The sequence below is a fragment of the Hylobates moloch genome, unplaced genomic scaffold (assembly GCF_009828535.3).
Source record: "Hylobates moloch isolate HMO894 unplaced genomic scaffold, HMol_V3 SCAFFOLD_2, whole genome shotgun sequence".
Taxonomy (NCBI): Eukaryota; Metazoa; Chordata; class Mammalia; order Primates; family Hylobatidae; genus Hylobates; species Hylobates moloch.
In genome coordinates, this window is record NW_026652277.1 from 141,210,270 (window position 1) to 141,222,891 (window position 12,622).

The 12,622-nt window shown below is 35.8% G+C and overlaps 1 protein-coding gene across 2 annotated transcripts in view; it reads right to left on the minus strand.

Moving 5' to 3' along the window:
* TRDN (triadin) overlaps window positions 1-12,622 on the minus strand; it is a 284,355-nt gene that overhangs the window by 161,730 nt on the left and 110,003 nt on the right. For both annotated transcript variants that reach the window (XM_058430587.1, XM_032158166.2), the window contains exon 6: window positions 1,822-1,887. In XM_058430587.1, coding sequence (XP_058286570.1) covers window positions 1,822-1,887 — 66 coding nt within the window. The remainder of the gene's footprint in view (window positions 1-1,821; window positions 1,888-12,622) is intronic.

Here is a 12,622-nt window from a genome sequence, read left to right on the forward strand (position 1 = left end):
CTGGGTGGCAGACTGAGACTCTGTCTCAAAACAAACAAAAACAAAAACAATCTTTTTTAAACTTGAGGAAAATATTGGTGGCTATTGAATTAATTTTTGAATGAAGATTCAAAGCCAGAAACACCACAAGAAAATGTCAGCATATCTAACCACCTAAAAATTCAAGAATCTAAACATATGCACACATGCATACATACATACATGAACTCAGACATGTCCGTTCACAAAGACAGAAAGCATAATATTAACTGTAAAACAAACTTGGAAAAATATTTGAAAATAAGTTATAGACGAAGGGGTATACATACCCAAAACACACACACACACACACACACGCACACACACACACATATCATTGGGAGAAATGGGCAGTGAGTGTGAACAGTTACACATGATATATACATTGCTAAAAACCATATTTGAATCTTTCAACTTATAAATAGTAAGCAGTTAAAAATACTTTGCAGAGACATGGATGAAGCTGGAAGCCATCATTCTCAGCAAACTAACACAGGATCAGAAAACCAAACACTGCATGTTCTCACTTATAAGTGGGAGTGAACAATGAGAACACATGGACTCGGGGGTAACATCACACACTGGGGCTTGTCAGGGGGTTGGGGGCAAGGGGAGGGAGAGCATTAGGACGAATACCTAATGCATGCAGGGCTTAAAACTTAGATGACAGGTTGATAGGTGCAGCAAACCACCATGGCACATGTGTACGTATGTAACAAACCTGGACATGTATTCCAGAACTTAAAGCAAAATTTAAAAAGAAGAAAGAAAAACTAAGAAAACATGACACCTTCAAAGGAACACAATAACACGCCAGTAATAGGCCTCCAAAAAGGGACATCTATGAAATGCCTTTCAAAATAATAATCTTAAGGAAACTCAAAGAGGAAAAAAAGAGAACACAAATAAAAAATACGAAGGAAGGAGAAAAATAATTCATTATCTGAATGTGAAATTCAGTAAAGAGATAGATATCATAAGACCCAAACAGAAATCCTAGAAATGAAGAACTTAATGAATAAAATAAAAAAAAATAACTTTAACAATTAACTAGATTATCAGGAAAAAATACCGTGGAAGAACATTCTCATTTAAACACTATGCAGCTTTTTAAAGAGAATGAGGACAATATTTAGTGATATGAAAAGATTTCAGGATATATTGTTAAATTGTAAAAGTCAGATTATAGGACATACTAGATTTTGGGTAAAAATAGGGAGGAAATTAACATGTACTATCTGGAAAACACATAATAAAGCTCTGGAAGGATGCATGTAAAATTCACATGAGTGGTTTACTGTATGTGAGTTTGGCATGACATGGGAAACAGTAGGCTGGGAGCAAGGTGAGAGGAAGGTTTTCACAAAGTATCTTTATGTGTTGAGCAATTAGATCTTATTATCTATTCTACATAAATAAATAACAATTAGAAATTAAAGCAATCTAATAGATAATCAAAATATGCAGGTTACAATAATGAGATCTACTTTCTTACCTATCAAACTGACAAGTATTTTTGATATAATATCCTCATTGGTGGCTAAGGCAGTCTCAAAACTGCCAGAGGAAAAACTGACACAACATTTCTGGAAAGTTACCACTTTCCGGTTCAACAGTTCTTAACAGCCTTAAGTATTTTATTTCTCTCAATCCAGAAATTCCTTTTTTCAGATTCTATTCTGAGAAAATAATCCTAATTTAATTTGTAAAACTGCGTGGTCATCTAAAATCTGAATGTAAAGAGTAGGAAGTCAATGCGAAAGGACTCAGTGTGTTAAAACAGTAATAAAAATAACTTCATACCTTTCTTTTCGGGTTTTTCTTTTTCTCTTACTTTTTCTTTTTCTTTCTCTTTTTGTTTGTGTGTAACTGAAAAGAAACAGATAAATAGTTTTCATTTAAATAACAGGAATAAATGAGGACATGTTTGCATGGCAGTTTTTGATGTCAAAATTTATCTTCTATTTTTAGAAATCTTCCTTTAACTGGATTCAGATTTTACGTAGTTAGAGGTTTAAACGTCAAGATAATTATAGATTTATTTCTTATTTCTATTTTTATTTCATATCCAAGCACAAACTAGTACCCAAACCAAGTCTGATTGCAAAGATAAGAATACCCCCATCAGCTTTTCCAAATCTTTAATTGAAATAATAGGAAAATGTTAAAAAATTATCATGCCATATGCCAAAGGAGCCCGGCTTTGATATTGGATGAATGCTTGAAATATGAGGATGAAAATATAGAGATATAATTTTCTGATCTTGAAGCAAAGAACAATCAACCTAAATAGTATGTGTTAATCTTCTACAGAAACATTCTACACTAAATGTTTTAAAAAATATACTGGAATAAGACTATAAAATACCAAATCTTTTCAACAAAAATAAAATTTAATTTAATATGAGCAGTGATCTCACCAATTATTACAACAGGACTAAAATTTAAGTCATAATCTTACCCCATACCTTAGTCATAATTCTTACTCATTATCTATGCTAGAAACATGAGACTCATCCCAAGTTGTCTTTCTCTTTTATTTTTCCTTTTCACTCATTCACCACACTCTTTCAATCATGCCTTTTTAATATTCCTCTTCCTCATTTTCTTTCATCCAATATTATTTTCTCTATCATTTATTTATACAAGAATATAGAAAGAACACCTGCTGTGTGCTAAAGACTCTCCTCAACAAGATAGAGTTCATTCCTGTCACCATGATGTCAATAAGCTAATGATTAGTGGATGCTAAACAAATAATTACAAAGGTGGGTAACGGCAGGGAGTCAAATTGCTATAAAGAAAATATGCAAGGTGGAATGTTGATGTATGAAATGACCTAATCTAATCTGTTTGTTAGGGGAAGAGCCCTTGGCAGAAATGACATTAAAGAGTATGAGAAATGAGAAGAAATTAACCTAGTAAGAGATTAGGAGGGAAAAGGGGAAGAGACCAATTTCCAGTTCAGAAGTTGAAGCAGGATGTCTCTTTTGGGCATATTATTATATCTATCATAATATTTTAATATCCTGACTTCTCTTTTGAACCTTTAGATTTTAGATTTTTATGTCTCATATTAACCTTTCTAACATGAAAATTCGATAACATTCACTCCTCTGTTACAAATATTAGTGTCTTCTCGCTGCTTAGTATGATATCTGTCACATAGTGGGTGCTATATCAAAATAAAAATATTTTACTGCTCTAGTGATCTGACATTTGCTTACCAACCCCATGTTTACCAACCCAATGTCATCTACAAAGAATTTCTCCTTGAACTTTATATTCTCATTATAACTAAATGCTAGTAGCTCCACAAGTACACCACGTGCCCTCATGATGCCTTTATGTCTCTGCCTGTATGTGTCTTCCACCTAGAATTACCACACCCACATTCATTCGTTTTCCTTTCCCTATTCCATGCACTCTTTCATCTTGGTTCAAATGCCTCCTTCTCTGTAACATTTTCTTTGATCTCTACTTATTCCATTCACCAATTGCACCATGTACATAATTATATTTCAGCAATTCAATAATATTGATATTGTTAATATCTCTGCTCAGTAAATGAAATCCTTAGGGGCTACATCATATTTATTTATTTATTTATTTTTACATTTCCAGGTCATCACAAGGTCTCAGTCACATAGTGGACTCCATAATATTTTTGAATAAGGGAAATTCTAAAATATTCTAAGAGCTGGTTTTATCGCCTAGTTAAATTCTATTTATGGATGATGTGGTAGAGCTATAATAGACACTGCTTGCTTCCAGTTATGTGAAACTTTTGACAATTTATTGAAATTTATCAAATAATTAAAACCTAATGAGAAAAAGGAGAAAAAAACTCACCTTAAAACATTGAGATATTATTTTTTTCCATATCTAATGGTTCTTTTAGTTGTTAATTAGCTACTCAGTTCAATATAAGTAGCTCACAAAATAAGGCGAGGAAATCACTATTCATACTGACCACAAATGATTTATTTTGGTTCCTTTGAATCTCTATTAATTAAGCAGAAAACCAAGAGAAAATCTTGGCAAAAACAAAGCGTCTTTTAAAGTTTCTCTGGGGGGGAACTAAGTTTGTGTGAGATAAGCTGTGCTTTCAGAGCCCTGATTGGAAAGACCCGCAGGGGAACACCTAATCTGTGTCTCTGTCTCTGTAAGGAATGAGGACTCACCCACCTTGGACAGCTGGTTGTCCATTCCACTAAAGGATTTTCAGATTGACGTGTGCACAGGCATAAACGGGAGAATTAACACAAAATCAAAAGAGCAAAGGGACTGAATTTGGACTCAAATTAGCATATTAATGCCTCATTCCTGTTACTCTAGGGAGAAATCTAATACCTCCCAGTTGAAGCATTGATTTACAGACCCTGTACTGTATGCTAGCATTTTATTATCCCCCTCAGAAATGGCATCACAACACTTCTTAGTGAAGCAGCTGGACCCTTGGGCCCTAGGGAGCTATTCATAATGGCAGACGGCCACTGAAGCTTCTTGGACAGAAACTTCAAACTTTGGCAAGACTGTGCTCAAATACCAAGTTTTGAAATGACTTTCAACACAGCAATGCAACAGTCAGCAACTGCCTTGGTAATCACTCTAAAATAAAAATCACCTGATAGGGCAGCTGCATTCGCTCGCGCGTCTCTGCTTAGAGCCCACAACCAAGAGTTTTCATATGGAAGAAGAGTACCTCCTTGTCACCAGCCCTATTTGGCAAGTTATATCTTAGCCAGGACAGTTTTTAGCTCAGGACAGAATAAGCTTCTTGCACCTGCTAGAGTTTAATTTGTTTGTCATCCTTATTTACAAGAAACAAAAGTCCCATCGGTATGCTGATAATTAAAAACCAATGGAATCCACCAGTTGGAATGACCTTGATGTCTGGCATCTGAGTTGGCATGGGCCTGCTGTTCCTGCCCTTGCCCAGACTCTGACCTTTTCCTGACCAGAACATTCAGCTCAACTGGACCCAAGCACATCTCTCACCCTCCCATCTGGCCCCTTTCCAGCCCTCCCCAAGCTGTGCTCTGTGTTTTTGTTTTTGACCCTGGCAGTCATCAGACAGACTATGTCTTTTTCTCAAGTATATCAGAGCTCATAATCTGCCTGACCCTGTGTTTTTTGTTTTTTTTTTTTTTTTAAACAGGGAAAACACTCCCTTGGGGTCAAATCATGGCAGCGAGGTTATCAGAGTTTTTACTTAATCATCCTGTTCTTAGGTTGAAAATCAAAAATTGTAATGCCAAAATTTGTAAAGTACTGATTTGTATAGGCTACTACATTCTTCAGTTGATGGTTAGCAAATCAATTTAACCAAATTCTAGAATCTACATACTTGACTTTAGACTACCGCATAGGACTAATCTTGAGTACCCAACCAAAAAAAAAAAAAAAATCAGATGGATAATCAGGTAAGCATTACACCTTCTCATTATTAACAGAAAAAATCTTTGAGGAGCATCATTACCTGTAATAAATTTTACTGATTTTTCTTTTAACTAATTCCTCTCATTTTCACATTTCTTGTGCTTTTTTGTTAGGTATTAGGTATTAGTGCTAAAATACTCTATAGACTTTAAGTAGGTGAACATTTCAAACCGCTTCATAAAATTCATATATATTTATATTTTAATTTGTAATGTTTTATGAAAGAGCATGATACACATTCATCTTAAACCCTTAAAAAAAATTCTGTTTCAGCCACCATTAAACAATAAGGCCAGATCTCTTGGTTAGTGTGTATGTCTTTGTGTGTGTGTTTCTTTTTATTTTTGGTAGCTAATTTGTAGAAGTTCAGTTCCGTGGTAAGGCAAGATGATCTCTATGCTTTTTAAGAGACAATCATGAACTTAATAGAAATGCAATATTGAGTTAAAAATCTTCTTAAATTTTATATTATCCATTTTTCCTAAAGGAAGAATTTATTATTTTAACTTTAATATAAGCATGCAATTTGGGAGCTGATCGGAATATAAGAAGTAACTACCCTGAACTTCTTTGTCCATGGATAAGAAAATATGCTCATAAGAGTCCGTGACAGACCAGGAAAAGAATGTAGTTATCTAATTGCTAAACCAGTACTCTTCCTTCAAAACTATGCTGCCATGTCTGTCCCAGGTTCTGTGCAGACTGTAAACTTGTTCTCATGAGCCAAAATGTGCTGATCGAATTCTCCAAGCACTTTATCTGTGATCTACCTTCCAACAGTGCACATACTTCTTTTTCGTAATAAAAGTACTTTCATTTACCTATTAAAGTGAAGATTAGGCAAATTACCCAAAGTTGTAAAGCTAATCTGATACTTATGCGTTAAATCACAAAAGATATTTTATAATTCTAAAATATTAGTTTTATTTTCAAATTCAATTTAAATGTATGGACAATTTCCCCTTATCCTGGGGCTACATAGCCATAGTAAGAACTGTAATCGCTTTCTCATAAGTGAACATTCACTATGGACACTGTGATGAATAGCTTTGTGCACACTCTTCTGGTTTCCTTGTCCAGGTTTATTTTTCATGATTGCCAGAGAGGGAAAGAAAATATATTTTGTACTTTAAGGAGTTAATTAAGTGCAGCTAAGAGAAGACAAAAGTAAAAGTTTATACAGTACAGGATGACTAAATGAATTTGTGGGCTTTAAGAGCATTTTTATAAAGGGCTTCAGGATATTTAAATACATTTTAATGTACTTGATTACGTTTCGACTTTTGAGCCTCACCATCAGCTAAATCCCTTGTCAGCCTATGATTCCAATCCTGCAATTGTTTCCCAAAAACTGAAGGAGTTCTAGACAAATCAGTGTTATTATTCTGCATCACCCTTTTTAAAAACATTCCTTTGATTTTTTTTGTGCATATGATATTGTTATGAGTTGAATTGTGTCTCCCCAAAAATATATGTTGAAGTCATTAGCCCCAGAGCCTAAGAATGTGACTTTATTTGGAAATAAGGTCTTTACAGAGACAATCCAAGTTTAAGTCATGAGGCTAGTCCCTAATCCAATAGGACTGATGTCCTTATAAAAAGTGAAATTTGGGTCCAGAGAAGGATACGCACAGAGGGAATGTATATCCTGTGAAAAGACAGAGACACAGGGAGAGCATCATTTGAAGATGAAGGCAGGAATTGGAGAACTTCATCTACAAGGCCCCAAAGCTTGCCCGCAAAACTCCAGAGGTCAGGAGAGAGGCATGGAACAGATTCTTTGTCACAGCCCTCAGAAAAAACTCATCCTGTGGAAACCTTGACTTTGGACTTCTAGCCTCAATAAGGTAATATTAAGGCTAATGTTAATAATAATAGTAATAATTAGACTTCTGTTGCAGCCCTTGAACCAAGTTCCCACCTGGTTCCTTGAGGACTGACCTCAGCTTAGCTTTTGTGTCTTCCCTGTTAAGTTTCAGAGTCCACACCTGAACCAAAAACCACTAATTCCTCTGAGGTCCTTCCACAAAACTGCAGTCAGACTTACTCAACAACTGAGGTTGCCAAACCCCAAACTACGTCTCTCCTCGAGGACATCTCTGTGAAGTACTTACTACACAGTGGTATAATCGTGTATTTACTTTTTCAAATTTATCATTAACTAGATCTTATTCATCATGGAATTTGTAGTGCCTACTATGGTGTTTGGCACAAAGTAGGTACTGTGAATAGGTGAATGTGTATTATTACCTAGTGGCCGTGACCACTTTTTCCATTTACACTATCTGCCTGCCAGAATACACCCTATTCCCGCTGTCTAGCCCACTCTGAAGCTGACCATATGCTGTCTCTCCAGTATACATTTCTGTTAAGTAAATTTCTCCATTTTTGAGGTCAGTTTTTCACCCAACCACCTGACAATACAGATGGATGTAGCAGAAACCTACTGCTCTGCCTGCCTACCAGGCCGTCCTATTATCTAGGAGCCTTCTTGGAAGAAGCTCACATATTTAGTTATATGTATACCACTGGGTTCCTGTCTTTTCTGATTTGTTCTGTTCTACAAGTAAATTGACCTGTTTATTAGTTAAATAGAAGCCGAAATCTTATCTAATATCACAAATAAAATTCACAATTGCAAAAAAATAAGGCAATATACAATAAACAAACAACTACATGGGGGGGAAAGCTAGAGGAAAATTAGAAATACATTACTATTTTTCTCCAGATAATTGGATTGTGGGGGTGCGGTTCCTCTTTTTTTTTGCATTTTCCAAATCATCCATATTTATCTGTATTATTATAATTTTTGTTGTTTCAGTGTGGGTGTTTTCAGATTACATATTACAGAAAGTTTTTGTTTTACTATGAAATTGTTTGTTGCCATTAACCACACAAATTTGACTTAAATTACGATGGCTTAATTAAAGCTAAATGGAAAGTTGTCTGTAGGAATGTCAAATGCAAAGTTGTCTGTAGGAATCCAGTAGAGATTAACAAAATAGAAGAATACTTCATTCACAAATTAAATCATTATTTCAATATTTATTGAGTGTGTTGGGTACTCTGTTAGATGTTAGAATGATTTTTAATTTGATATAAGCATACAAATTCAGAGCTGGTGAAAACCTGAGAGACTATGAGCCCGTATCCCTTTGTTCATGGATAATGAAACAGTCATAAAAGGGAGTGGCAAGGCTGACCTAGAACATACATGAAGACAAACATAGTTCCCTCCCTCAGTTAGTTAGATCGACATACACCCACAATTAAAATACGTTGTCAAAGTGCTTGGAAGAGCAAAAGCTGGGGTGGAACAGCATGGACAAAGTGCCTAAATGCCCCCAGTGAAGAACAGCAGTGGGGACTTCTTAAAGGAACTGACACTCCATATGAGAATCAAAGAAATAAGCAGGCTTTTGCTGAGGGACTACACAGGAAGGGCCTGATGGCTGGAGAGAAGAGAGCATACAAAAAAAGTGCACAGTTATGAGACAGTGACAATGCCTGCTCGGGGACTACTCAACAGCTCAGACTGCCTGCAGTACAGGGGGCATCAGTGGGGTCTGGAGTGCTAAGGGTAGCAGGGAGGAGGAGGCTGTATCTGTGGGAAAGCTTGGTAAGGAGGTAGCAGAACAGGGAAGACATGATAAACAACAAAGCTGGAACATTGTAGGGGTAGCAGTGATCATATGAGGAAGGTTTTATATGCCTGGTTAGAAAATGTCACTTTTATCTCTTAGCACTGGGGCACCAACAAATGGATTTAAGCCCATAAGTGACTGGATTAGCATGGACCTGAGGGGTTAATGCTGGGAAATCAGTTAAGAAGTGACTGTCACAATTTAATTGAGAGATGATTGTGGAGAAGATAGCAGTTGGAGAAGACAGAAAGTAGACTAAATTATAGTAAAGAGGAGCTAAGTAGGGTTGAGCTCTAGTGTTGAAAGAGACCAAGAGGTCTATGGCAGGGACAAGCTTTGGCATTGAAAGAGAACAAGAAGTCTATGGCAGGAACTAAAATTCAAATACCTTCATAGATGAGGCAGGTAAATTAACATGTACCCCAGCGGTGAAAGAGGGAGTGGTGGAGACTGTCGTAAACAGAGGGTGCAGGCCCCACTTAAAGGCATCCAGTTGCTCGTTATCTAAAACACTGACTGGTCAAAAGAAACCACTGTGGGATATACTTGAACTCTAAGCCATGAGTTCAATAAACAGTGATTCTAATCCTGGCTACTCATTTGAATCATTAGGGCAGCTAGGCTCAAACCCTGGCATTAATTCTCAAACATTAATGGCCCCAGGATGGAGTATGCACATGGATATATATTTTTAAAAGCTATCCTGGTGATCTAAACTGCAGTCAGAGTTGAGTACCACCCCTGGCAACAATGGCTCCTAGATGTTTAGCATGAATAATTTGGGTGGACAGTGATGTCAGTTATTAGGACAAAGAATACAGACTGGGGAAGACATTGTCTGCAACAGATGTTAATATGGGCTTGAATACATTAGATGAAAGAAGTCTGTTAGTTACCTGTGCAATGTGAGGTGGGAATTTGATAAGAAGGCTCAGAGACTTTATATTCTATACCTTCAGGCTTTTCAAATATCAAAATTAATTAACCACATGGGCTCCCAAATTAGTTGATGACTTAAATAAAATGCTAAGGGATTATCCAATTAAAAAAATACTCAGGATATTCACGACATTCTTAAGATTTTCTTTAGGACATGTGCACATTAAAGATGCATTTTAATGAGGAATTTATATCTTAAGGGAGTGATGGCACTACATTGGCCATACACAAACTGTGTCCTATTGTCAGTGTGACTAAGCTCTTCACATATAGTAAGAAAAGCAAAACAAAAACAAAATTTTAATACCACCAAAAAACAAAAGAACTCATCTTGCTGCCTAAGCAAAAAGCAAAAATAGTAGTTATTCTGACTTGTTCCGATCTCTCAAATAATGAAATTTTGAAATTCCAGAAATTTTCATAAACCTGAGTTCCATAAGCATAGTAACTTTACATCTTACTTTTGCTATGCTGATTATCTGACGATATACAAAAGTCTTTGTGATAATGCTATTTTTCTACCATGAACTGTAAACTTGGTAATATTTGCCATTTTGTGGTTTCTATCTTTAAATACTTTTATCTTTAAATAAAATATCCATGTTTATTCACAAACATGGAAAATTGCTTAATATCAGTAACCATTAGAGAAATGCAACTCACAACCACATTGAGATATCATCTTACACCAATCAGAATGGTTACTATTAAAAAGTCAAAAACAACAGATGTCATGGATACATAAAATAGAGAACACTTAAACACTGTTAGTGGAGATGTAAATTCATTCGACCTCTATGGAAAACAGTATGGGGATATCTCAAAGAACTAAAAATAAAACTACCATTTGACCCAGCAATGCCACTATGAGGTATCTGCTCAAAGGAAAAAAATCCTTATATAAAAAAGACACCTGCACTCATATGTTCATCACAGCACTACTCGCAGTAGCAAAGTCATGGAACCAACATAAGTGTCCATCAGTGGCTGATTGGGTAAAGAAAATGTGGTATATACACACCATGGAATACTATTCAGTCATAAAAAAGAATGGAATTATGTCCTCTGCAGCAACATGGATAGAGCGGGAGGCTATTATCCTAAGTGAACTAACTCAGAAATAGAAAATCAAATATTGCATGTTCTCACAATTGGTACACATGGACATAAAGACGGAAGTAACAGACACTAGGGATCTCAAAAAATGGGGAGATCAGAATGGGGACTGAGGCTCGAAAAATTACCTATTGAGTATTATGTTGAATATTTGGGTGATGGACACACTAGAAGAGCTCAATCCCCATCATTATGCAACATACCCAAGTAACAAACATGCACATGTATCCCTTGAATCTAAAAGTTTTTTTAAAAAAACTTGTAGTTTTGTATTTAATTATCAGTCCCTCTAAACTCTGACTGACTGTCATGCATGCTTGTCAAGACTTCTTTCTAAATGGGGCCTTTAAGTAATCCTTTGACTCCAGGATGCTGTTTAAGTAATTAGATCTGGTGATTTGAAGTTTATTTATTGAAAAGACAGTGGAATAGGCCAAATAATGGCCCTCCAAAGCATAACTATATCCTAGTCTCTGGAATCTGTGAATGTTACATATATATATATGGACTTTGCAATGTGATTAAATCAAGGATCTTGAGATGGTGAGATTATCTTGGATTATTCAGGTGGGCCCAGTTTGTGGTAATTTGTTACAGCAGCCACAGAAAACTAGTACACCTATGACGAGCCATCTGACATATCTACCAAGATAAGTACTGCCACATCTCATTTCTCAGTTGTGTTAAGACTGAAAATAGTAGAAAGGAGATTTAAAGATGCATACAGTCTATGCATCTTTATACAGCATCTACTTTACAGGTAAGCTATTAGAATTAGGTAAGCCCACATCAGGCTACATGGCACACAGACTGATGGGAAGGGAATAGAGACGGTATCTAGGAACTGATAGATACGTACGAACGCAAGCAGATCAGTGAGGTCAACCAGCAGGAAGCAAGGTTCTAACACAGGGTTTCAGAGACAAATTCTAGATCCTATGGCTATGAGGAAATTCTGGTGCTATAGACGTAGCAGGCACCAAAGAACAAAAAGAAGAAAGAAAATTGGATATAGGATATACTGGAAAAGCCACATGTTCTTATGTTAGAGTTAACAGGCAAAAATGTGACTTTACAAATTACTAAACTTGACACAATGATTGAATCCAGGTAAACCTATGTATTCTTAGTTTAAATGGAATTCTATCTACCGTGTTAGATTGTTCTATGAAGATTAAGTGAAATATTAGACATAAAAAATTACATACAGTATTTCATCCATAGTAGATAAACACTCATACAATATTAAATTTTTAGGAAGGGAAACACAAATATAGAACTGACAAGGCAGTAGATGTAGTTTAGTGTTGTTACAGGAACTTGGGATGACACATCTTATATTTGTTCAGCCTATGATCAGACAGATATCAAATGATACTAAAGATAGAGAAAAAAGGAATTCAGATAAGAAACCTGTAAGGGACTCTCACTTGTCCAATTAGAGGTGGTTAAGATGATTAATT